We start from the raw sequence: 27,794 nt of genomic DNA on the forward strand, positions 1-27,794 counted from the left end.
GACACATGCAGCTCACGGACACATGGTTATCAACATAGCATTAAGGCACATTAGGAGAATCCTGGGCCTTGTAATAGCGAAAAGACAGATAACCCAGTGGCCCCAGCATTGCGACCACATCGTGCAGCCCACTTGAGCTCCCAGCCTCAGTTTTCTCATGTGTCACAATTGGAATGATGAGGGCAGACTTGCTTTACAGCAGGGCTTGCTGCCACCTGACTCCTGCCCTTTTTTCCCACTTCTTTTTACATTCAAGAATATGCTACAGGACACCTTTGTTCATCATTTATACCAGTTCAACCAATTTTTTTTTTTTTTTGCCAACCTTTGCTTCCCATTAGAGTGAGATAAAGGAAACACAATGGCCAACAAACTCAGTGATATCTCTCAACATCCTTCTGGTTTTCCCCTTTCCTTAGGCTGGTAGCAGGGCTTGATTTAGCCTTTCTGCATGGCCCCTTAATCCACATGACCAGAACCACAGCAGACTGCACTGGGGGACATGGCTCCAAAGCACAGCTGGGGGAGGGAGCCTGGATGTTCAGAGAAGAAAATCTGCTACATAAAGCACACTGCTTTTCTCTGCTTTAGCAAAGCTGATTTGGGCAAAATGCCCAAAAGAACTCAACATATTTATAGAGTTTTGTTTGATCTACTTTTAAATGCTCCATGCAGAGTCATTCAAGTGAAATGAGAATACAGAATTTCAAAGGAAAAACTGAAGGGAAATTCTAAATATAAGTTATTTGTTGAGCATAAACAAGATTTCTCCTATCGAACACCCCCCCCCCCAACAACATCTCTATTTTTAAAGGCCTTCTCAAACTTTGCTGCTGACAAATGGATCCATCCAACCCCTAACTTTTACGGTGAAGTGGGGAGGCAGAGAGGGAACAAGAAGAAGAGAGAGGGAGCGATGGGGAATACGAACTGCAACAAAGGTCTAGCAAACCCCAGAAACCTTCAACTGGGGTCCATCTCTCATGACTAGAGAATTTGCAGGGGAAAATACCCACCATGAACAAATCTAGAGTTTCCCAGTTCTCAAGATCAGTACCAAAAAAACCAGCCCTGGGAGATTTAGATAATGACAGAAAATTCCATGTAACTTTCTCTTTAGGAAGAAGGGAAAAGATCTTCATTGCAGGTAATCAAAATGTTTGTTAAATTCTGATTCATTTTTAATATAGTTTCTTTTCTCATCCCTATCAGAATAAATAGGGGGGAAGTGTAATTTTTTATAAATTTTCTTGATACAAATGGGGGTTTTCATTCTAATTCCTTCTTTTGTATCTAAAAGCAGAGATTCTTTTGTGTGTGTGTGTAATAAAGTTTTATTAAAGTATAAAAGAGATAGAGAAAGCTTCTGACATAGGCATCAGAATGGGGCAGAAAGAGTGCCCCCTTGCTAGTGTTAGCAATGGAGTTATATACTCTCCATGAGATTCTTTTTTTTGATCGGAGTATAACTGCTTTACAATATTGCGTTGGTTTCTGTTGTACAACGTGAATCAGCTATATGTCTGCATACGTCCCCTCCCTCCTGAGCCTCCCTCCCACCCCTCGTGGTCGTTGCCGCTCCCTGGGCTCTACAGCAGTTTCCCACTAGCTGTAGTTTCCACATGGTCGTGCACATATGTTAACCCCACTCTCCCAATTCATCTCCCCCTCCCGCACCCCACTCCCCACCGTGTCCACAGGTCCGTTCCCTGCGTCTTAAAAGCAGAGATTCTTAACTGGCTTTGTGGACAGATTTCTGGGCATCTCAACATGGACCAGAAGAAACTTACGTCTTTATTTTCACTACTCTCTATCTGAAACCTGGTCTTTTTTTCCACTCTGCATACAGACAACAAGTTCACAGAGTAGCAGCATCTGTGGATTTTATTGACTGACTATTACGTGGGATAGGTATTTTCAGTTCACATCATGGTCATTGCAGTGATCTTGAAATATTATTGATAGTCATTCCTACTTCAAAATTATGAGCACCTCTAGGCCCACTGCTGGATCTTGCTGCTTAATACATCAATAAAGGAATATGTATTACTTAAGTTTTTGCAATATTTTGATACCTGTATATGAGTATGACTGGCTTCTTTTCTAATCCTATGGATTTTATTCATTTACAGACATTATTCTGAGAAGTGGTCCATTGGCTTCACCAGATTGGCAGAAACACTCCACAGCATTAAGAACCACTATTGCTGATTTCAAGTTTATGGTTTGCAAGGAAATTTCAAAGTGTGAGGGAGAATTATATATATAAAATAAATCAGTAAACATAGCATTTGGACTCTGCTTGTTGTAATGCTTCACACTGGGCAACTTGACAGGTCCTGACCCACGAGCGGCTGTATGGCACAGTGTGCAGGTGGCTGCTGGCCAAGTGCCCTCTTATTACCCGGGTCAGTGGCTGGCAAGAGCCCTGGTCTGTCATCTGGCACCTTGGCTCAGCTGAGCTCAATGCCCATTGCTCCCTTCCACAAAGGCCAACACAACTAATTCCCAGGCTGACACCTGCCACTGCCTCAATGTCCCCCTCCAATTGGGCCCTGTGTTCCTCTCCCTCTGCAAACTAGTGAGGTTGTGGAAAGCATCACAAGGTCCCCCTGCCACCCCAGGATGAAGAGGTCACCTGGGCTTCTGTGCACCCACAGAGCTCCAGGTACACCTCTTCCTCCCACCCCTCATCAGCTGCGCTGTCTTCTTTGAGTCTGTGTTTCCAGTGCCCCCTGGGCAGTCAGTGCACCAATATTTCATGAAGGGAGGGAAGTTTGTGCCAATGTCTACAAATGCACAGAATTTGCCTGGAGGGTCTGCCAGGCTTCCACCAAGGTCCCGTCTTCCTGGTATCACTGGAGGATGAAGGACTCTAAGGTCAGCAAGTCCAACAGACCAGAGGCATCTGACAAATTCTCAAAAACAAAATATTTAAAAATCAAGAAAACAGCGCTTCCACTCTTTAGGAAGTTATACTCCAGATAACTTACATGAAATGTACAAAGATACATGCATAATATTCAGTGCTCCATTATTCAGAAGAGTGAAAAACCAGAATCATACTAAACTTCCTTAATTCAGGGGACTGGAGGAACTTTCCTGGTGGTCCAGTAGTTAAGAATCCACCATGGGATGCAGTTGATGTGGGTTAGATCCCTGGTCAGGGAACTAAAATTCCCTATGCTACTAAGCCTGTGTGCTGCAACAAAAGACCCCATGTGCTGCTACTAAGATCCAACACAGCCAACAATAAATAGCTAATAAATGAGAGGATGAGTTGGTCAAGTTGAGGTTTACCTACAGGCAGACTACTCAACAGGAAGGGAAGTAAAGTGGCTCAGTCGTGTCCGACTCTTTGCAACCCCATGAACTGTAGCCTACCGGGCTCCTCCATCCATGGGATTTTCCAGGCAAGAGTACTGGAGTGGGGTGCCATTTCCTCAACAGGGCACTGCCTTAAATGAACTGCTATGGCATGAGTTCCAAGATTCTCTTCAATCTAACATCATGAATCACAATACACTATAAACAACATGATGCCATCTGTATTTCTCAAAAATACCAGTACGTCTGTATCACAGTGTACTGAAATTAAGTCATATCCTTCGAAATTGACACTTTTGTGGTCGAATCTCTGCAATTTCTTATGATTCATCCCAATAGATACGAGTGGAGATCTTCTGAGGAGATAACCACAAGCCAGGCCTCCTCTGGGGAAAATGAAGGAAGGAAGGGATTTTAAGCTACTTTTTGACTTTCATTACCATGATGTTCCCTTATTAATTTTTCACACAAAGCATGTATGATTTGTATAATAAGTCTAACAAAGAAGACTTGGGGTGAATCTAAAAGAAAAGGTACAACCTAAATTTTAATAAAAGAGTAGAGAGGTCTAGACACCATAGCACAAAAGCTGCCTTACAGAGCAGGTGATTTTGTGGTGATGAAAGAACAAAGCCCATGACTGGCTTCCTCTGGGGGCTACAAAGGGCTTTGTTGCCAAGGCCCCTCTGGAGGAGTGTCATTCAGAAAAGGATGGGTTTTTAGGCAAATGAGCAGTGCAGATAAAGGGACTGGGCTACATGTATGGAAAGGCTTTTAAGCAGAATTTTCCCCCTAAACAGTTTACTGATATACATAGTTATCTCTTTGTTTAAGGCAAATAAAAACTGTTCTCCCTTACTGAAGCAAGTCATACTTTCCTTGGAAATGTGGGAGAGTAGCAAAGGTGCATTAAAAAGAGAATCTCACACTCTGATTTTTCATTTTCCACATTAATCTGCACCCTTATTCCTCCCTCTGAGGGAGGGAGCAGAATGTTGTGAAAAGTGTAAATTTAGAAACTGTAAGTATAGAAAGGGTCCACCTAGAAATTTGGAGGCAAGAAAATGAATGTAGATTCTTTTGTGGAACAGAGAAAAGAAGACCAAGAGGTAGAGAAACAGAGAGAAATAAATGCACATGAATTCCTCCAACGACTCTGATTTTTGTCCCCAGCACTTGCCTCAACACTTTAGTATCGTTCCCTTAATAGGCTTCATGATAAAGTTTTCCACATCATATACCTAAGGCAGTGTCTCTTGCAAGCTGAAACTTCCTAGAGGGAGCACGTGCGCACACGCACACAAACACACATGATATGTAAATGAAGGGGCGTGGCCATGTGCCAATAAAACATTATTTCCCAAACTAGGCAGCCCCAGATATGACCCATGGGTTGGGGTTTACCAACCTCTGGTCTGCACAAAGGGGAGTTAAGTGTCCAAATCAGAGACCAGGTATGATTTTTCTTTAAAGGATGAGCAGGAAACACTGCTAAAGTGGAATCTTCACCTTAGAAGCAACCCCCTTCTCAGACGCCTTCCCTGACAACTTCTGAGACAAGATTAGGTGTCCCCCTGGGCACTGCCATGGGACGGCACAGCACCCAAAGCAGGATACTCTCTTCATTCTGATCCCACTGACCATCTGCCCAGGACTCTTCAATTCTCAAATCCTAAACTCCTGTGAGCAGTTGCTGAGCTGGTCTCCTTGTGGATTATGACAGGCTAGCCCAGAGCCCAGCTCTCAACAAACCTTTAGTAATAATTTCAAAAGCACAGGAAAGAGCAACAAATGAAGATGAGGATGAGGGAAAAAAGGAATTACAATATGTGTCTTTCTCTTTCTGACTTACTTCACTCTAGGTTCATCCATCTCATTAAGACTGACTCAAGTGCATTCTTTTTTATAGCTGAGTAATATTCCAGATCCAACCAGTCCATCCTAAAGGAGATCAGTCCTGGGTGTTCATTGGAAGGACTGATGCTAAAGCTGAAACTCCAATACTTTGGGCACCTCATGTGAAGAGCTGACTCGTTGGAAAAGACCCTGATACTGGGAGGGATTGGGGGCAGGAGGAGAAGGGGACGACAGAGGATGAGATGGCTGGATGGCATCATCAACTCGATGGGCATGAGTTTGAGTGAACTCCACAAGCTAGTGATGGACAGGGAGGCCTGGCGTGCTGCAATTCATGGGGTTGCAAAGAGTTGGACACGACTGAGCGACTGAAGTGAACTGGACTGAACTGAATATTCCAGAGCTCTGTGACAGCCTAGAGGGGTGAGATGGGGTGGGAGGTGGAAGGGAGGTTCAAGAGGGAGGGGACACATGTACATTCACGGGTGACTCATGTTGCTATATGGCAGAAACCAACACAATACTGTAAAGCAATTATCTTCCAATAATTTTTTTTTAAAAAAGAAGTTGCAATGATCATGAAGTGCTGACGGGAAGAACTGAAGGCTGGGATGACACTGCCAATGAAAATGCAGAAGGAAGCAGGAGCGGGAGTGTGACAGGAGAATCTCTGGCTCAGCCACGTGGGCACAGCTGGGGACTCCACTGCAGACAACTGAACCTGGGCACAGGGCTGGCTGGGCAGCCCTAAGCCAGGGTGGCACAGAGAGACACAGAGACAGGCCTGCTCTGGCAATCCCAAGGAAGAGAAGCCACTGTCCTGCCCCCATGGGGTATAAGCAGGGCCGCCCACCGCCCTATCTGTGGGCCATAGCACAAAGCCAACTCACTGAGAGGAAGGGCAGGAGGAGAAATAACCCGCAGCCCAAGGAGGCTGCCCTGCCTCTGGACCTCCTGTTGTACAAGAGAGACAATTCCTTACAACCTAAGCCAGGTGAAACCAGGGTGTCTGTGACTTGCAGCCAAGAGACCAGCAACCAGCCGGGGTGGCCAAGTTGAGATGAGGGTGAGGGGAGAAGGAGGGAGGTCTGGCCCAGAGGAGAGGTCTGAGGGTTCGTGTGTCTTGTGGCAGTGGCTGAGCCTGGCAATGAGTAGCCAAAATCGAAGATACCTAAGACAGAAGCATAAAAACTGGTTACATTGAAGAAGTTGGAGAAGATGCATTAGCAAAATATAACAGAGAAAGAGGCAGAGCAGAGGTGAGAGGGATAAAAACACAGAGGGCAAAATAGATGTTTTCAGAGAGGCAGTAATGCCAAGTGCTGTGGAGTCGGGCAGGGCAGCACAGAGGAGGCGGTTTCACAGACGAGTCCCAGCCCAGCCTACATCGCTCACTAGAAGTATAACCTTCCATAGGTCGCAGAAAGTCTCTGAGCCTCAAGTCTGCCAACAGTCACACAAAAACGATGCTGCCTTCTTCAGGGTTGTGGAGAGGACTGCCAGGTGTTTCTACTACGCCGTCACACAGAGCTGGGGGTGCTGACCACGTTTAGGCCCTACTCTTTCACCCCTCACATGACTGTCACATGGCTCTGGAGGGCCTCCCTTAAAGACAGAGTAGATCTCCCCAAATGCTGTGACCTGTTTTAGGAAACAAAGTGACGTGTAGGTAGCAGCGTGCCAATCTGCAGCCCAGGCCTCAAGAGAACTCCGATGTTTCTACTCACTCTGTTGCCCTCTACACTGCCATGTGAATATGCTCCCACGAGCTGCTGGAGCATGCGAGACACAGCATAGGACAGCTAGAGCCAAAGCAGATGCTAGCAGGCCTCCAGACACATGAGGCGAAGGAAAGTGTCAGTCACTCAGTCCTGTCCAATGCTTTGCAACCCCATGGGCTATAACCCACCAGGCTCCCGTGTCCATGGGATTCTCCAGGCAAGAATACTGGAGTGGGCAGCCATTTCCTTCTCTAGGGGATCTTCCCAATCCAGGGGTTGAACCTGGGTCTCTTGTATTGCCAGGCGGGTTCTTTACTGTCTGAGTCACCAGATACATGAGGAAGCCTGGTCAAAACCAGAAAAGCTACCTCGCTAGCTCCCAGTTAACCCCAGATTCAGAAGCAATAAACGCTTACTGTTGTTTGTCACTGAGGTTTTGTGGTTGTTCATTATGAAGCATGACTGCGGCCACTGGTAGGTGATACAATGCCTGGCACAGGGTAGGTCCTCAGAAATGGTTTAGAGCACACACTCAGCAGCCCTCCTGCAAGGCCATGAAGATGAGGCATCTCCCTCTCTGCAGCCCTTCTTGTCCTCCTGGGCACCCTGGTGGCTGGCACCCAGGGGGATGAAACCAGCGCCCCTGCCCGAGCCCGGCTCACTGCCTTCTGCCTGGAGCCTCCCTACCCGGGTCCCTGCAGGGATCTGCTCACTGGGTCCGTCTGCAATACCAGCTCCAGGCTCTGTAAGACCTGCACTTATGGCACGTGCAGAACAAGTTCCTGGATGAGGAGGACCACCTGAGTACCCGTGGTGGTCACCACAGGCCCCAGGAGAGCAACCGTGCTCCCCTGAGAGGCTGAAGTCCTGGGAGGCCCCGCATAGGGCTGGGCTGTGTGCTTCTGAAAGACGTGCATCTCTGCCTCTGCTCCCTTCTCAAAGCCACCCTCCTCGGCAGAAGCCTGCCTCTCTCATGGCATCCTCACCCTCACGGCCCCTGCCACCATCACTGCACTGCTTAGAAGGGGCAGTAATGGAATTTCTGGTAGCCAGTTCTCAACATCAGTGGTGGCAAAGGTCTTTTCCCTAAAGAAGCCCCTTTCTCCACAGTGATGTTGTATATTTATCTCTTTGTGCCTTCAACCTCGGGCCTTACATTTAATAAATTTGTTTTCTAATCAAACACACACACATACACACTCAGGAAAGATAAAGGCTGCAACTACACTGTATCATTCTATCCTGGTAAGTTTAGTGTTATTTCCCTTGACTGTTTGGCTGTATTCATCCAGCCACAAAGGGTAAAAGAAGTTTCTAGAAAAGATTTCTTTTTAGAGGTTTTTCAGTTCAGTTCGGTTCAGTCGCTCAGTCGTGTCCGACTCTTTGCAACCCCATGTACTGCAGCACGCCAGGCCTCCCTGTCCATCACCAACTCCTGGAGTTTACCCAAACTCGTGTTCATGAAATCGGTGATGCCATCCAGGCATCTCATCCTCTGTCGTCCCCTTCTCCTCCTCCCTCCAATCCCTCCCAGCATCAGGGTCTTTTCCAATGAGTCAATTCTTCCCATGAGGTGCCCAAAGTATTGGAGTTGCAGCTTTAGCATCAGTCCTTCCAATGAACATCCAGGACTGATCTCCTTTAGAATGGACTGGTTGGATCTCCTTGAAACACTCATTTCAAAGGCCAGGAAAAAGTTACTAATTTCCTACTTGTTTAGTATGTTTGTTTTCAGCTAACAAATGCAAGTGGAACATAAAGCAGACGGAACTTTCTCCTGTCCCAGAATTCTGTTCTCCTATCCCAGAATTCTATCACCCAAGTCATTCTCCACTCCTCAGAAAACACACAATTCAATTTAGGTAGTGTAACAGATATGACGTGTCAATGGTAATTATTAATTTTTAAAACTTCTCAGCTGTTGGTGGGTAGAAGGGTGTTGAGTATTTTTCATTCATGATCCTTTCTTAAATTGTGGTAATAGATACATAACATAGGGTACAGTTCACTGGTATTAAGCACATCCACATTACTGTCCAACCATCACCACTAGTCATCTCTAGAGCTTCTTTCATCTTCCCAAACTAAAATTCCATATCAATTCTCTCCCTCCAGCCCCTGGTAACTACCACTCTACTGTCTATCTCTATAAATTTGATTACTCTAGGGACCTCATTCAAGTGGGATCATATACTATTTGTCGTTTTTATGACTGGCTTATTTCACTTAGCATAATGTTCTCAAGATTTATCCACGTTGGAGCATATATCAAAATTTCTTCCTTGCTGCTATCAACATGGGTGTACAAATACCCGTTCCAAGTCCCTTCTTGATCTGATTTTATGTCTCTTTATTAAAACCTTATTTTGAAATTATTAAACATGGTAATGAAGAGCCTAAGCTACTCTATCTTGTAAAAGAACTCCATTTTGCAAAGGTACCAGGCAAACAGACTTAGACTTTGGATATTGCCTAAACTTGCCCCACTGTGCACGAGCCAATCAGCCCTTAGGTTAAACCTCCTGACTTTAAGTTCAAGAATTTGTGATTTACCTTGGAAGTAATGATTTACCTTTGTGATTTACCTTGGAAGTAATGATTTACCGTGGAAGTAAAAAAAAAAAAAATCAGAAATCCACACACAACCCTATAGAAGAGAGTAACCAATCAGCAGTCCTTCAGCCTGAACACCCCCTTTGTTACCCTTTCACCTGAATATTCCCTACATAAGCAGTGTAACCCAAAACTCGGGGCTCCTCTCCTTAGCTGCTGCGTCGGTAATGGTGGGAGCCCCAGCTCGAGCTTGGTAATAAAAACTCTCTTGCTTTTGCATCGGATACCGGCTCCCTGGTGGTCATTGGGAGCTTTCGAGACTTGGGCATAACAGCAAAGGATCTACATCACTTAGCTAGCAGTCTCCAGGCATCATCTAACAAAGATGAGGGGACGGGATTGGTACCTACAGTTTGCAAATCAAGCCAATTTGCTATGAGAGATTTTTATTCCACACCCACTGCAATGAATAGGGAGATGCTACAAAAAAAAGTCTTTGGGGGAGTAGGATTCTGAAACATGCTAATCTGAACACAAAATGAACACATGTCCTACCACCCATTCAACCCTGTACAATCAAGCTGAGTAAGAAACTTGCAGTATCGTGCAGTGGGCAACAGTGGTTTACCAAAGGCAGAAACACTGTTTCAAATTCACTGCTCAATAAACCACCATGGAGCTTTCTCAGCAAAGAACCAAAATCCTCTAAAGTTCTCCAGAATTTTCCAATAGATCATGTTGGAACCTGATTCATCCAACAAACATTTGTTGGCCATAGAAGCTTGAATGGGCTGCTGAGAATATGCAAAAATGGATTCCAATATTCCTTCCTGGAGACGCAGGTTTGATTCCTGGGTTGGGAAGATCTCCTGGAGGAGGGCATGGCAACCTACTTCAGTATTCTTGCCTGGAGAATCCCGTGGACAGAGGAGCCTGGAGGGCTACAGTCCATAGGGTCACAAAAGAGTCAGACATGACTGAAGCAACTAAGCGTGCGCACACACACACATTCCTTCCTGGAGACTCTGGAAAGCATTTGCAAAAAGAAGAGTGTGACCTTTCACCTTTCTAACATTCCAAAAGGCTTAATGACCAAAATGAGGGTACACAGGTTAAAATGCTTCACAGGACTATATATAAACAGTACCATGACCCTTATCTGAAGAACTAGTTATATGCTAATGAAGATATGGAAATTTGGCAACTAAAGAGTCAAAAACTCAGAAAGGGTTCTCAGAGTTAAAGAATAATGGAAAGTTCTCAATCAACCTTCCAGTTTGCAGATGAAGAAACTGATGTTTCAAAGGTGAAATGACCTTCCTAAGATGGCTAATAGCTGTGAGTACTGTGAACTATATGAATGTCTCATGAGTGCTCATATAAAGGTCTCTGACTCATCCTGGGCAGAAGTATAAGGGAAAAAAAGGAACACAAATGGTTTTCTAGCTTCAATGTACTCACAGTCAAGTTCTAAGCCACTGAAAATGGATAGGATATTTGGCAACTGTTACCAAGTCTTCCTGGTTACCCAAGCCTCTTCTGCCTCCGGCACCATGTAATCTAAAGACTGAAAGGGAGGCCACTGGAGTCTGTCTGGTGTGGTTTGGTTTGGTTTCAATACAAAGCTGACACTCCTCAGCTCTAACAAATGATCACTTTCCATTTTCCACTTCAACTTGGGCTTTTTACAGAATGAGTTCACACATCAATATGAACAGATCGATACAGTCCATAATTTATGAAGATATGGATGGAGGGAGAAATTGATCCTGTGGAACCACCCAACTGAGGCTTGCATCTCTTCTTTTAATCCTTCTTGCTACTTAGGTTGGTCATTTTTTTAATTTAACATCTCCACCCGAGCAGATCAATGAGAAGTGAGAAAAGTGAAATAGTACCCTACATAAAGCTTTCTAATAAACTGAAAAAGGTTGTCTGCAGGTCAAACCTGGATTTCCACAATCCATGTCATTCCAGTCGCACAAATGTAAATAAAAGCTGGTGGAGAGGGAGGTGGGAAGGCGGTTCAGGACAGGAGGACACATGAAATCCACGGCTGATTCATGTCAATGTGTGGCAAAAACCACCACAATATTGTAAAGTAATTAGCCTCCAATTAAAATAAATAAATTTTTTTTAAAAAAAAGCTGGTGACACATATGCAACATATGCCGACATATGCACAGCCTGGGCCTAGATCCAGAATGGGATGCAGCTTAAAGAGCAACACATCACAGAGGAAAGAGGGAAGGAAGAAAGGAAAAGAGAGAAGGCGAGAAGGAGGCTCTTAAAGACAACTATGAATTATACACTAATTCTGTGCAAGAAGGTCAGGGCTATACAGCCCAAGCTCAGGAGGCAAAGATGAAGCATATTGTGAGGTGTACATATATGTACAAAACGGAATCAGAATTTCCATTCCTGGCTCATCTGGGTTTGCTAGTCCCTATCCACACAGTGTCAGACACGTTGGCGTCTTAGTTACTTTTTCTCTTTCTATATAACTTCAAGCATCTTACTTTTTATCTTAAAGATTTAGATAAAAGAAAGCTAATTTCTTCAAAAGAAACATACTGTTTCCAATGGCATTATCAAAGAGTTGCTTTCAAGCTTTTTAAAAGTCAAACTTAAAGCAACGGGTATCTTTTTTTTTTCTAAACATTTTTTTTAAGATAACTTTTACAATATGGTTGGTATTTTTGTTTTGCTTTTTTTAGCTTTACTCTGTCAAATACCAGGGCCTAGAAAAAAGGATTAAAAGAAATAAGGGGAAAACTCAATAACATAACCTTGGGAAATCTGATTTTTCTTTGCAAGCAATGACAATACTGAAGAACCCATCCAAGGGGGGTGGGGAAGACAGCTCCCTGATCCAAAGCTGCAGCATCTTCAACAAGCCAACAGGAGGTGGTTACACAGACAGATTTTACTTAAACTGAAATCTGAAAACACGATACTAATCACCAGTAATGCATAATAAATGTGGGGTTCCAGACAAACAAAATTAACAGATAATCACATAATCCAGCCATCTCTTTTAATGAGTATCTTCACTTTCCCTCTTCGGTTCTGTTGATAGTAACGCTGAGCACTCAAATATCAGAGAGGAAGGAGCCCAGAAAGGAGGGAAGACAGGTACACTGTTGGATGGAGATAAACTGAAGCCTATCCACTTGCATTTAGAAGACCTTGGGGAAGGGTGTAAAATCAGACACAGATTAAAATGATGACATAAAATTTAAACCTTCTCATGCCCCGGATATACTTCACCTAGGAAATCAGAAACATTTAGGAGCCTTTCCTCAAACACACTTACCCTTATCACTTAATTCTACTTTCAATCTTGTTACTCAAGATCTGGTTCAAATTCCCTCCTTTGGAAATGTACTTCACTTTCTCACTCTCTACTAATGGCACATTATCAGGTCTAGAGCTAGATGCAGTCCTTTTTCTCATAATCCACTTTCCAAAACAGACACTTAATAAGTCTCCTCTCTCCTCGGTGCTCAGTAACAGACAATTTCTCTGAATCACAGAATTTCAACACCTTCTCCCTAATACACAACTTAATGCGCTTGTTCTCTCTCTGATAGTTTCCTTTTGGTATCTCATTTTGCAAAAAGGTTAGGATGTTTGAGAACAACTACATATAGCTGACCCTTGAACAACATGGGGGTTAATCTGGGTATAGTTTATAGTCAGCCCTCTATCCACGGTTCCTCCACATCCACAGAGTCAACCAACCATGGACCATGCAGTATTGTAGTTTTTACTATTGAAAGATATCTGTGTATTAAATGGACCCAGGCAGTTCAAATCTACATTGTTCAAGGGTCAAGTGTATTTCCATCCAATATTTAAAGTTGATTCCAACATGAATACAATATGGTTTCTTCCTTCAAGGAGTTTACAATCTAATAAAGAAAACCAAAACCGAAATACACACACACACAAAGAAGAATATAAGTGTACTGACAGCATGAAATGCAGTTCAGTTCAGTTCAGTCGCTCAGTCGCGTCTGACTCTTTGCGACCCCATGAATCGCAGCACGCCAGGCCTCCCTGTCCATCACCATCTCCCAGAGTTCACTCAGACTCACGTCCATCGAGTCCATGATGCCATCCAGCCACCTCATCCTGGGTCGTCCCCTTCTCCTCCTGCCCCCAATCCCTCCCAGCATCAGAGACTTTTCCAATGAGTCAACTCTTCGCATGAGGTGGCCAAAGTACTGGAATTTCAGCTTTAGCATCATTCCTTCCAAAGAAATCCCAGGGCTGATCTCCTTCAGAATGGACTGGCTGGATCTCCTTATAGTCCAAGGGACTCTCAAGTCTTCTCCAACACCACAGTTCAAAAGCATCAATTCTTCGGCGCTCAGCCTTCTTCACAGTCCAGCTCTCACATCCATACATGACCACAGGAAAAACCATAGCCTTGACTAGATGGACCTTAGTCGGCAAAGTAATGTCTCTGCTTTTGAATATGCTATCTAAGTGTCCAAAAGTAACCATTAAAGATCAGCCATCCACTAAAGCTTTTCTGACACTATTATTCATATTACTGCATATATTCTTTTGTGCGATGAAGGCAGCAAGAGACCTTCTGTGTTTACCTTTATTGGTGTGTCGGGCAAGTCATTTCTCACCTCTCCCCACCTCAGTTTCTTTATATTTAAAATAGATGGAAAATGATGTTTCTCTCACCACCCTTCACGGTATTATTCTAAGAAGTGAATGAGTCTTTTAGTCTATCTCTATGTAAACTGTAAAGCTCTATCAAAGTCAAGGGATTTTTAAATCAACTATGTTTCCATAAAATTTTTAAAAATAAAACTAAAGCTAATGAGAGAAAATAATCATACTGAAAAAAGTTAACGAGTTTTTGTTTAAAAAATGTCATTTGTTCAAATATAAAACTGTGTAATTTCTACCCACCCACCTTCTAATAAGTACTAGCATTTCTCCTATACCAAAGAGGAACATTTTCATCAATAATTAGCAAGAGTATTCCACAAATGGCTATTACGACAGAAACATTCAAAGGTTAAATTCTTCTGTGGACTGGCAATAAGAAAAAAAATATGAAGGGGAAGTGATCCTATTTACAAAAGCCAACAATAACCAAAATCTATGTAGGAAAAAGGGGTAAGCAAGACAGCACAGATAAAAACATAAATGAACAGAGTAATATCCTATGTTAGCGGATCACTACAATTTAGAATTCAGAAGGGGATATATGTTTTAATGTGGTGATATATTTGCCACAGCTGGACCCCTGTGATGTTTGGGGCAAAGAGGTGAGGGGGAGAAAACAGTTTCACTTATGTGTATAAGAATATATATAAGCACCTGTAGATAAAGGCAGTTTATATAATACAACACAAAGTTTTTAAACAAAGTTGAGCAAATGTCAATTCTTTCTAAATTGACATAGAATTTAATATAATTCAAATCCAAATACCAACGGAATTTAAGTGAGAGTGGCTAAAATGTATTTGAAAATGAAGAGTGATAACAGGAAGGACGAAAGCCAAATCCTATATTCAAATGTATTCTAAAGCCCCAACAGTTAATGATATTGATACAAGAATGGTTAGACAAATTAATGGTAGAGAACTGAAAGTCAAAAAAAATTTAAATGATAAATGAGGTATCACAAATGAATGGGGGGCTAGATTAGTCAATAAGTGGTCCTGGCAAAGTGGCTACTGCAAAATAAAAATCAATTTGCACACCAACCTCATACTCTACATTAAAATTCCTTATTAATTAAAAATTGGAAGTTAAAAACCGAAGCTTGTATAAAGAAGAAAAATTAGGTGAGAATTTATTCAGAAAAATCTCCAAAGAAAACATCAATATGCAAATCCACATATAAATGTACTATTTTTGTACATGAAAATCAGCAATTGCAAACAAAATGAAAAGCCAACAAACCAGGAAGCATAGTCCACTGTGAATGACAAAGTAATAATATACTAATCAGTAAGAAAAATTGTATACAGATCTCAATATAAGAGCCAAGAACACAACAAACAGGAGAGGGGGGAAAAAAGGTTGAAGTACTCTATTAATCAAAGAAATTCCAACTAAAAACACTAATAAGCACTCTCCCCACTTCTGGTGGTGGTGGAAGTTGGCTGTAAGCCTTCCAGAAATCGATTCAATAACAATTTAAAATCCCCCCAAATATATACATGCTTTTGTCTGGGATGACACATCTAAGAATCTTTCCTAAAGAAATCATCAGCACTGCAGATGAAGATTTAGGAGCTAAAATAGCCAACGGAGAGTTACTGACAACGGCAAGAAAAGCTGGAACCATAAACGGATTCTTTCCTTTCCAGCAAACGCTCTGTCTATGAAGCACAGAATTTAGAAAATAAGAGGTCTGGCTTTTGATTTACAGGGAAACTCATTCCCCTCCCCCCTCAAGAAATGAACAGTAGAATGCCACAGTCAGTTCTCTACCCTTCTCAAATCGATTATCTAATATTTAGGTCATCTCTAGCAAAACAGTGTCTTTTTGATCCCTCAGACTCACTATCTCCTAGGCAACTGATTGAATGAGGAAAAAATAAAGCTTCACTGAGAAATATATAATTTGTAAAGATGAGAATAAATGCAGTGACACATCTTGCCCCTCAGCTGGGCCGGGGTAGTGGCTGAGGACGGAAAAGAGGAGGAGAAGGACAGACAGACAGACACAGTCAGATGACACATTGTAACACGAATTTATGGGGCAATTGTTTTAAATAGTTTTACTGAGATCTAATTTGCATACCATAAAATTCACTCATTTTAAGTGCTCAGTGTGATGGGTTTTATGTATTTACAGAATTGTGCAACCACCACAACAGTCTAATTTTAGCACATTTCTGTCACCCCAAAAAGAAACCTCATGCCCATTAGCAGTCACTTTCTGTTCCCATACCCAGCTCTGGGCAAATACTAACCTACCTTCTGTCTATAGGGATGTGCCTATTCTGGACATACATATAAATGGAATCATACAATATGTGATCTTTCATATCTGGCTTCCTTCATTTCGTAGTGTTTTCAAGGCTCATTCATGTTGCAGTATGTATCAGTACTTCATGCTTTTTATTGTCAAATAATATTTCATTGTAGAGATTAAACCACATTTTGTTCATCCATTTATCAGTTGATGGGCATCCGGGTTGTTTCCAATTTTTAGCTATTAGGAACAATGTTACTATGAACATTTGTGTACATGTTTGTGTGTGGTTTTCCTTGGGTGTGATATACTGGGTCATATGGTAACTATACTTAAAATTTTCTGGAAATGCTACACTGTTTTCCAAAGCAGGGGTACCATTTTATAGTCCAACCAGCAGTGTATAAGTTATTCATAGTATGCCCTTATAATTATTTTAATTTGTCTAAGATGAAGAGTGATGTCCCTTTTTTAGTTCTTCATATTAGTAGTTTAAGTCTTCTTTCTTTTTTCTTGATCACTGTAGCTAAACTTTATCAATTTTGTTGACCATTTCAAAGAACCAACTTCTGGTTTAAATTATTTTCTGTATTGTTTTTCTTGTCTCATTCATTTATTTCCACTCTGAGCTTCATTGTTTCCTTTTTTCCACTTGCTTTGAGTTTAGTTTACCCTTCTTTTTCTAATTTCTTGGGGTAAAAAGTTAGGTTATTGACAATCCCACTTCTAGCTTCTATTTCAAAGGATAATTAAATCACTACCTCTAAGAGATATCTGCACCCTGATGTCCACTGCAGCGTTATTCACAATAGCCAAGACATGGAAGTGACCTATGTGTACATTGATGGAACAATGGATTTTTAAAAGTGATACAAACACAGGTGTGGGTGTGCAAAGACACAGGAATATTATACAGCCATAAAAATAAGGACAATGTGAATGAACCTTGAGGGCATTGTGCTAAGTGAAGCAAGCCACAGAAAGACAAATCTTACATGTTCTTACCACTACACACACACAAAAGGCAATTAAGAGGTGAGGGATGTATTAACTAACCTTATTGAGACAAGCATTTCACAATATGTATGTATATCAAATCATTATGTTGCACACCTTAAACTTACACAATGTTATATATAGCTCAAAAAAGCTCGAAAAACAAGGTATTGATTTGCAATGTTTTCTTTGTGAATATAGCCATTTGCAGTTATAAATTTCACTCTAAGCACTGCTTTAGCTGCCTGCAATAATAAATTTTTGAATGCTGTGTTTTCATTTTTACTCATTTTGAAGTATCTTAAAATTCCCTTGTGGATTCTTCTTTGATCCACTGGTTATTTAGGAGTATGTTGTTTAATTTCCATACATTTGTGAATTTCCCACATGTCTGTTGTTGATTTCTAATTTCATTCCACTGTGGTTACAGAATATACTTTGCATGATTTTAATCCTTTTAAAATTATGAAGAGTTATTTTATGGCCTACCATATAGTCTAAACTAGAGAGTGCTCTGTGTGCATCTGATCACTGGCCCTTTCATGGACACTTTATTAATATTTCTCAGACATCAATAATTTCTTCCCAACACTCTGGGGCCCTACTAGCAGTTTATCACTTTTAATAACAGCTACTACTATATTCAGTGAGTGATGCCCCATACTACTATTACCACCCTCTGCCCCCAAACTTCTCTTTCCTAATTTTTATCCTTATAATTTCCCTAAGGGAGTTAACAAGAATAGCATTTCTCTTATTTTACAGAAGAGAAAACAAGAGTATGAGACTTGCCCAAAGTCCCACAGAAACTTTGGGGTGTAGCAGAAGGGGTTCTGGACTCTGCCCCCAGCCATTCTTCCTGCAACAAGGCCCTGCTGTCACTGAGCTTATTGAGGTCTTCGGAGAAACATAAATGGAACAATAAGTTCAGTCCCACTGGAATGCACTTCCCCCGCAACCTGCACACATACACACATCCAGGGGAACCTTCAAGCTGTCCTTTCCTTCCCTTTCTAGTTGCAGACAAAAGGGTGGCCCACCCAGCATTGCAGCTGGGCCTGCTGTCCGTCTGACCATGGCTTAGGAAGATAGAGGCCATGAAACGTCCTCATTGTTCAGGGCCTAGCAGTCCCAGAGCCTCACAAGAACAAAAAACCACAAGTCCAAAGACTGAACTGTGGCTGCAGATGGCATGGGGTGACCAGGCTGTGATGACAGACCAATACGACCAATCTGTGTAATTAAAAGAGAATGAGGAAGTTTCTGAAGAAAAGGTCTCCTTTCCAGGGCTTTCTCTAAATGAGGACAGCTGCTGTCCCAACACAAGACCTCCAACGAACTACTTTCAGTTAACCTATCAGTTCTCTTTTGAGAATAAGCTCCCTTTGGAAAGGAGGAGCCCATGTGGGCCTCAGCAAAGCACAGCCCCCCAGATCAGAGGGATGTCCTTTCAGGTCTGCTGAGCAGAGACTCCATGTCCTCATGCCTGGCACGCTGACAAATCGGACCCTGAACCAGGCCAAATCCTGGGCCACTAACAGGGACCTCAGCCACCTCAGGAAATCTATGATTCTACAACTCTGAAATTGCAGGCTACATGGTTTATTCTCATGGCCCTATAGGTAGGTTCATTATCTGAACTCAAAATGCCCACGTCTTTCACAAGGAGTGGGAAAGAATGAATAAAGCTCTTCTTCATGTCCAATCAGGTTTTAATAGAGTCAAGAAAGGCTAAGATTCCCTATAGTTCTACTAAAGTGGATAAAAAAGACAGTGGAAACGTTTTGACTATGAGTGACGACCATTCCGTCACCATTATAAAATTCACCACTAGATGCACAAGTTCCATCCTGACTCAAGTCCCAGGTAGACCTGGCCTCTTAGTTCACTGGCTCTGCCCTCTTTTCCTGCTAAAACCCAGCCCAGGGAGACGCTCTTAGATACGAGGACACAAAAAATGATCAAGAGAAAAAATTTTCAGCTTGTCACCAAAAATAATACCTTTCAAATTTTAGATTTCAGGAATGTTCTCACAGCATCATCTAACTTGTTTACTCACAGCCATGGGTTTGAGAAGTAACATCAGTCATTACTTTCAGTGCCAGCATCACCATCTGCACTCACTCATTCTAACATAACCTGTTCAAGGTAGAATCTGAAGATGATCTGAGACATGCTTAGATAGTCCTTGCTTTGCATTTTAAAGCCCAGCACACCTCAAAGTGGAATCCTAACTAGTCTCCAGTAAAATGTGGTTCAGTGGTCAAAGAGAAGCAGGACATCTGAGAGCCTGCAAAATTATAATATGTTTATCAGTCTCTAAGAGGGTCTTAGCACATGCATAGCTGAGGCTGAAAGTTACTTGTCCTGACAGCCAAGTTTCTCTCTTTATCTCTCTCTTCATTCCCCATTTGAGAATAGTTTACAGGGCTACAATTCTGCATAACACGTGCTGGGAAATGCTGGTCTGCTTTCTATTCGAGCTTATCTGCATGGGCTCTTCTCTAGTATATGGAAACATACAACACCAACCTCTTTTACAACATGCCTTATAAATATAAACTTGAGTACACCAAGGTTCAACTCAGGACTTGGGAAAATTAAGCACTGCATAAAATAAGCACTGCATACAATGGTGCAATGTGGCTGAGCCCAACACTGTCCTTGGGCCCTGGTATGCTGCATACAGCTCATACAATTTCAGCATTCTGCACCATGTGAATCATAAACTCCTCTACAAAATGAGACAACTTCAGTCATTCCCACTTATATAGACTCTCTGACTTTTAAAAGGTACCTAAGGCTTTATGCCAGCAATATAAAATACAAAATAAAAAAAATCAAGTGAGATTTACAAGTGCTCATGCTCTATGCACAGCGTTTAGAACTCCAAATGCTTTTTCCCATAGAAACAAAGTCGTAAGTGGTGATTAAGTTCCCAGACTAACCCACAATGTAGCTAAAACAAGGCACCTCTGCAATGTCATCAAGTAAAAAAATTAATACAATAAAATTAAAGAAGAAACAGATTTATTTATCAAGAACACTATGCTCAGTGGTATATCCAGAGGAGCATAGAGGGGCAGCCCCTTCCCAAACAGGAAGGGACTTCCTGTAGAGAACTGACAAATGATAATGAAGCCAGCAAACTCAGTTGGCTTTTTATTCCACTACCTGCTGACAATTGAAGAAAACATCAGTAATAAAATAGTACTCCTCTGAGTAAAACTGGGTTCAACAAGAAGTAAAGCAGCAGTTAGGAGTTCTTAGAGCTATGAAGGTGGAGACCATGGCTTACCCACATGGATTTTAGTGTAATGCTCTATTGTGTCCAAATTAGTTTCTATATTTAGAGTCTTGCCTATAGGAGTCCTTTTTTTAAAAATGCTTATCAGCAATTATCCTGATCAGTAGGAGTATAAGAGATGGAACAGGACAGAGAAACAGATTCTATGAGTTCAATGAGTAAATATTAGAAGAGAAAGGAAAGGAGCCAAAGAGAACACGTGTATAATGTGAGAAGCCATGGGTCTGAGATGAAATTGCACAGACTGAGAACACTAAATCAGAGGAACCAAAGTCATCCTGCACAAGACTCTTCCTGGGAGAAAGAAAAGGCGGGGTGGAGGAGGAGTTTCCTAGGAGAGCCACCAGGTGGAGCCACCACCACAAAACCACTTCAGGGAGGGTCCTCTGGAAGGACTTGGGTTGAAGTCTCCAACCATTGATTGTTCCATGGGACACTCATGACTCCACTGTTAATGCTTTATTCCCCAGGCACAGAGATAAAAAGGAGACAAATATAATAGAAGAAAATTCTAAAAATAATTTTGTCAATGACTCACACATTAAAAATTACAGAAAAAAAGTGATAGCAACATCCTTCTAGAATGACTTCTTCCCACTCTTTTCATCACTAACCCTAGGCCCAGTAGGCAGTACTACTCAGATGAGAAAATGGACAAGAGCACCATACTCTAACACCAATTACTGATCCTAACATCGGCTCCTAATAAAACATGTCAGAAATGCAGCCAGGGACCAGTTACTGCATTAGACCTCTCCATGGCCCCTTTACTCTCAAACTTTCAAGAATGAAGGTCCACTGGGGCAAAAGAAAAGACCATAAATGCATATACAGACACATTCAGATAGACATATATATTACTGCATGACTATATATGATATTCATCTACATTCATTGCCAGGTGGCCAGCTTTATTTTTATCTTCCCATGGGTGAAGTGACAGCCAAGAGCTTCCACACAATAGTAATGCCTTCTCTTAACCCTCACTAAAAGCCAGCAATTTAGGTAAAACAGACAGATGATTTGGAAACTTAAAGAAAAATCTGACTCAATGCCCCCCATTTTCTGATTCCTAGTTAACTGTAGGTAACTCATATTCGTTTCTCCAAAAAGAAATTTGAAGGGAAAAAAGTCTTGCTTCTAGAAAAAAATCCCCAGATCTCACACCTACCTCAAACAAGGCACTAGAAAACCAAAGTAGTTGACATTTTCTTTATTAAGGACACACTTGTTCCATCCTTTGTTTATAGTTTCATTTCAAACAAAGAATCGATCCATGCCACTGCCTCTGAGCCAACACAAGAGTTCCACACCAGAATGTGCACATTTACATACAGACGCACACACTCACGTTCTTTTTTTTTTTTTCACACTCACGTTCTGATGGACAAGCCAATGGATACCTCAAGGATATTATTCAAAGTTGCTAAGTAAATGCTCAAGAAGTGAAAGCTTGAACAAACATTCCCCTTTCGTACAGTCATGGGAGGGAGGTCACCATGGCCAAATGTGTTTAGGGATTAGAGTGACTAGTGCTGAAACTGAGAAGATGAAACCTAAGCAGAAGGTGAAACTCTTCTGACAGCTCTAGGCAGCAGACCAAAATGGAGAGACCCTCTGTGAGGCAAACACTGGGTCCATGTTACACTGAGGGGCGTGTATATAGCCCCAATCCCCACAGAAAATGAATTCTGGAGAATTTATGCACTAACTTTTAAAGCAACAGTGTGTCACCAGAGGCAGAGCAGCTGCTGGTCCCTCTGGCAAAGAACACTTTTGAATTAAACCTGTCTGAAGGACTACATATACAAGAAGTGAGCTTCAAACAGTCGTGTGCTTTAAAGTCATAGCCACATTACCAACTTGGATAGCAACCCTCCCCCATCTCATCTTGAATCTTATCTCATAGCATCAGCACTATACCTGTTACATAACATCCTTTAAACCTTCAGATCTTTCCGTATTAATCTCTGGAAGGGGCAGTAAAATGCAAATGCATAACAAACCTTAAATAAAGATGGTAAAAGCAGTTTATCTTTCGGAAGGCAGATGCCAAAGTAGCAGAGCGACTTAAAAAGATGATTATAGAATACATTGTATATCAGGAGAGCATAACAATAATAATAATAGCAAAGAATAATAAATGTGCAAAATACAATAGAGACTTACCAAACACTGAATTCATGATAAACTGGAAATAGAAACAAGGACATATAAAGCCAACCAGAAACATGTGGAGTGGCTTCACATTCAGAATGACAGAAGTAAATAAGAGATATATCCCCACTGTGCCAGAAAAAAAGATATAAGAAATGTGCAGCACTTTCTTAACATTTCTCAAGTGACACAACAGACTGGAACTGCTTATTGGCAGGACCCGCTGGTATTTTTCTAGTCTTTCTCTCTGTCCCAGCACGAAGCACGGGGCCAGGACCATAGCAGGCACACAGGAAACATGTGTTAGGGAATGTCTGTTAGTATCCATTCCAAAGTGAGTAAAGAACAATATCCAAAATTACAGGCAGCAGGAGGGGTTCAGAGAGAGGCAGCCTCCCCATGAGGCTGCTAACGGTACAAAGACTGGGAAATAAGAGCCCTGAAACAGAAGCTGATCCTCACAGAGGCCAGCAGGGTACTGATTCCAGGCTGGACATTTAACCTATCACATGGATAAACCTCGATGAGAAACACTTATAAGGGTGAAACCAAAAGCTTTTTAATTATATTCTACTTCAAGTGGAAAAGAGTCCATATTCAAATGAACAAAACCCTCCTTGCTCATTTTCAAGGATATATTTATTGTATTTGCTGTTAACGGTTAAAGCATCCATTCTGTTCAGTTATGGTTTTAAACTCAAGGTGTGAGTGTCTTTAAAAAATAAACTTCCATGTAGTAATGTTAAAATTTAGGAGGGCCCACTACTTTCCTATATGAGTTCTATGATGGAAGAAGCAAAAGAATAAATCATTCTCAGAAGGAAACAATCTTCTTCTTTCTGGTTCATGAGAATGATGTTTTGCTCCAAGAAAAGTTTTTACATTTTCTGACTGTAATTTTAACATTCTAGAGTCCGGGATAACTTTAAGATATATACCATCCATGATTCAAAGTTTACATAAAAAATGACCTCTCAGGTCTTGGGGAAGGTTTATTTTAACCAGGAAGCTCCCTCACTGTGACTCAGGTAAAGCCCAGAGAAGTGGCCAAGGGTGAGAGCAGATACAACTGTCCTTAATAGTGCGAATGCCTGGAATATATAGCTAATGGTTGCAGGACAATGGGATGATCTGTTTGCTCACTTGCTTGCTCTCTCTCTCTCAATTTCAGTCACATCTTTTACTTAAATAAAAAGCCCGGGGAGTCATTCCAGTACCTCCCTAAATCAACTCTGTAGAGCTTTGCAAAGGTTAAAGCTGAAAACTGAAACTAATCAGTCCCCAAACTCATGTTTCCATGGTCCTGGCCTTTTCTCAAGGCTATGAATAGCTCCCATCAAATGTAGTATCTTTTGACCTTCTGCAGGTGCCTTGGTGGGGGGGCAGTGAGTTCATCCCACACTGTGAGCTACTACAACCCATTTGCCCCTGCTGCAAAGTGAGGCACGTCCCCAATGCAAAAACTTCTGGACACAATATTTCTTCAGCTCAGTCTGTCTCAAGTTCGGGACTCAATAAAATGGTTCAGTTTCAGACTTTCCATAGAAATAGACTTCAGTCTTTATTAAACCATTGCTAAGCCTGTATCAAATGATATAGCCCATATAAAGTAAACAATCATCTCACATTTGATAAAGATGAAGAAAAAGAATCTGTGTTAATTCTGTCAAATTCACACAGGGTCCAAGGCTGAACCACAAGGTGGACTCATATACTATAAGAAAAACTCCAAGTTAGTGAATCCAAGTAGCCTATTACTACACTCTGAAGGCAACTTCCTTCCATAACAACAGCAAAGGACAAAAACATCCAAGAGATTTCTAGGGACAAAGCTTGATGGAGACAAAGGGAAGGAGGAGACTTTGGTCATTTACAATAACTCATAAAACCTGAAAAAATTAGTCGGACGGAAGTGTTTACAAGTAACTAGAATCATCCCACAGATTTAGCCTCTGATCCTTGTTTTAAGGGGAAAAAAGTGGTTTTTCATTAATTTGGGGTGGGAAAAAATGTAGCTTTTGAGCTCAGCACAATGAACTATTTATCTGGCCTGACAAGGCCAATCAATCCAGCTCCCTGTTTATTATAAGGAGTAGTAGGATACTGTTAGCTTTGATGAGTGGGGGCAGGGCCAAAGACAGCCCTGATCCTGGTACACAATTCTTCCCTTCAACTGGAAATTTATGTTTGGCCCAGGTGACCTGGGGGTCAGGATGAAGCCTGGGATAGAATGAAGATGGTTTCTTATGTGTTTCATATTTACAGGACACCCTCACGTGCTAAGGTCTCAGAGTCAATGACAGATTCATTATATAGAATACTTAGGAGTAATAAAAAGTTGGTCAAAATCAGGTGGAGGCTTAAAAAGGGAATATTAAAGTCAGTAAGCCAGTTCTTTAAATGCCCTTTTCTGGTTAATGAAAAATTCTGTAGGGTACTTCAAAGGTCATATTTTTGTTGCAGAGACAATTACCTGAAAAGTTTGATTCTTTCATTGATTTAAAAGTTCTCAGGTAATTTTATCAAATTCATCTGGATAATTACCTTGGTTCCTTAATTAATTCCTTATCTTGCTAAATTAATGAATTACCTGAATGATCTTATTTTACTTTACAAAAACAGAGCTGGCTGGAAAGGCCTTGCCATTGATCTCTGTGTATGTAATTCCTCAGCCCACCGACCCAAGCAGTATCAGGAGAAATGGGAGGGGCTCAGGTGAGCAAGGGAGGTTTGGGGGTGCAGACCCACGCACCGAACTCTAGCTGTCCAAGTCCAGTGAGCACAGGCCTCAGGAGTTCTGGAACCTACTTGCAAGAACGCAGGATGGGCTCTGGGCTACAGCTACAGTTTTAGAGCTAGACAGCCCAAATTCTTACAACGGGAAATCTCCATTGGCAGGATGGGTTTTTTAAAGAAAAGGGAAAGAAAAAAAATCCTATAGCTGCTAACCAGCGTGGGCCGCCAGCCAATATTTCATCTGAATAATTCAAAAAAGGAAATGTAACCCAGGGCAGCTGGAGAGGGTAGAGGAAGAAGCAGGAAGGAAGAGAGACACAAAGCTGAGGTCTCAAGCACTATGATCAATGGACAGTTTATTGGACAAAGTCTTACAATGTCTAAATTTGATGAAAGATTAGCTGTTCTTGCCCATGGTTATGCAAACTTGCCTTCTTTTTTCTTTTTAATGGAACTCTTTGCTAATACATTTCTGGGTCCTGCTTTTTGACCGGTTCTATGTTTCTCTTTAAGGAAGTAATAAGCCCCTGAAAAGGCTGCCTCTGAAAGTTAAGCTACCTCGGGTGTGATCAGTGTGTGCCTGATGGGGTGGTCCAATGGGGAGGGTAGGCATGGGAAAAACTAAGGCAAATCAGTTTCCATTTTAGTATAAAACTGAGTCAGGTCATCTGTACTATCTTATAGAATCTCTCCTACCATTTTAAACAACAAGGTCACAAAGGGTGGACAGGGGAGAAAACAAAACTCCAACCAGCTGATAACTGGAAAATCCACCAAGGTGGAGACAAGATGGTGAAAGGTTTTCTGGTTACACAGAAGGCTGAAGGAGCTGCATCTCTGTAAGTCCTGCCTCCTAAACTGAGAGACAAGGCCTGTGTTTGGGAGCCCAGCAGTTAGAGAGAGAAAGAGTCTGCTGAAGTCTGCCCTTAAATTAAGCAGAGAGCATGGCCAGACCTGCTTGGCTTAGCCAGCACCATAGCATTCTCTGAAGTCACCTGTCATCCATAAAAATAGACACAAAAGAGAAAGCTAAAGTCCTAGAAAAACTATCATTTAGAAATTTAGTCTACCACTGTAAAAAAAATTTTCATTAGTTTCCTTTAGTATGGTTATTATATCATTACTTGCCATGTATGAGTGTGTATGCACCCAAAACATATACAAAAATCAATGCCATTCAATTTTCCAGAAATTCAAACTTTGATCCAGTTCACCCAGCAGTTATCAGTTTGGGTTTGTGTGTGGGGAGAGAGCTCTCTCTCCTTTGCCATACCTCTCTTGTTGGTTCTTAGAATAGTTTCAGAAGACAGCAAAGCATTTCCACTGGACACTTCATGCATGGGCTTTTCTGGAGCTTTGCTGGAGAGAGGCTCTTTCTTCATTTCCTTCTTTATTTCCTGTGAGGATAAAGAAAAGGAAAACAAGATTGTAGTTTAACATTTCCAAATGTCTCTATTTTAAGCTTCAGCTTTCTGGAATGCACTACAGTGACCTCAACTCAGTGCAACATTTTAGAAACACCATTTCCTATGTGTCTGTTGTTTGTTTTCCTTACATTTAGTAGAGAAGCACCTGGTCCTATAAAACAGAATAATGTCCAATACAGTGATGCAACCTTCTGTGACTATGGTCAAGTGATCATAAAGGCCACCATACAACTCTAAGGGACAGCCTGTTCTACTTTTTGAACAATGACAAGCTTTGGCCAAACACAGTCACCCCTCAAAAACTTTCTGGTTTCTATTCTTCCAACAGGGGTTTAAAGAAGTATATTCCCACATCACCATTGCGCTCACAGTAATGCTAAACCCAAAAGAAGACTTAAGTTCATTTACAGTTACCAAGTTCCTCTGGCTTTAAATCCTTAACCGAGAAAAGTACAGAGATAACAAACTAAAGACTATCGTTCTAAGCCAGAGGTCGGCAAGCTAAGCCCACCATGTGTTTTTGTACATAAAATTTCATTATAATACAAGCCCATTCATTTCATTTAGGTATTTGCTATGGCTATTCTGATGCCACAACAGCAGAGTTGAGGAGTTGGAACAGAAATTCAAGCCCAAAATACCTGACGCTTTACACACAAAGTTTACATGAGGTAGTCTCTTATCAAAGCTCCATTAAATCTGGATTTTTAAAACCTGATGCCTGATACAATCATTTCAAATTACTTAATAATTTA

At 41.6% G+C, this 27,794-nt stretch overlaps 1 protein-coding gene across 6 annotated transcripts in view; it reads right to left on the reverse strand.

Moving 5' to 3' along the window:
* SH3KBP1 (SH3 domain containing kinase binding protein 1) overlaps positions 1–27,794 on the reverse strand; it is a 335,566-nt gene that overhangs the window by 178,588 nt on the left and 129,184 nt on the right. For all 6 annotated transcript variants that reach the window (XM_070291401.1, XM_070291398.1, XM_070291396.1 and 3 more), the window contains one exon: positions 26,886–27,009. In XM_070291401.1, the coding sequence (XP_070147502.1) occupies positions 26,886–27,009 (124 nt within the window). The remainder of the gene's footprint in view (positions 1–26,885; positions 27,010–27,794) is intronic.

Source organism: Ovis canadensis, chromosome X (assembly GCF_042477335.2).
Source record: "Ovis canadensis isolate MfBH-ARS-UI-01 breed Bighorn chromosome X, ARS-UI_OviCan_v2, whole genome shotgun sequence".
In the NCBI taxonomy this organism is placed as follows: Eukaryota; Metazoa; Chordata; class Mammalia; order Artiodactyla; family Bovidae; genus Ovis; species Ovis canadensis.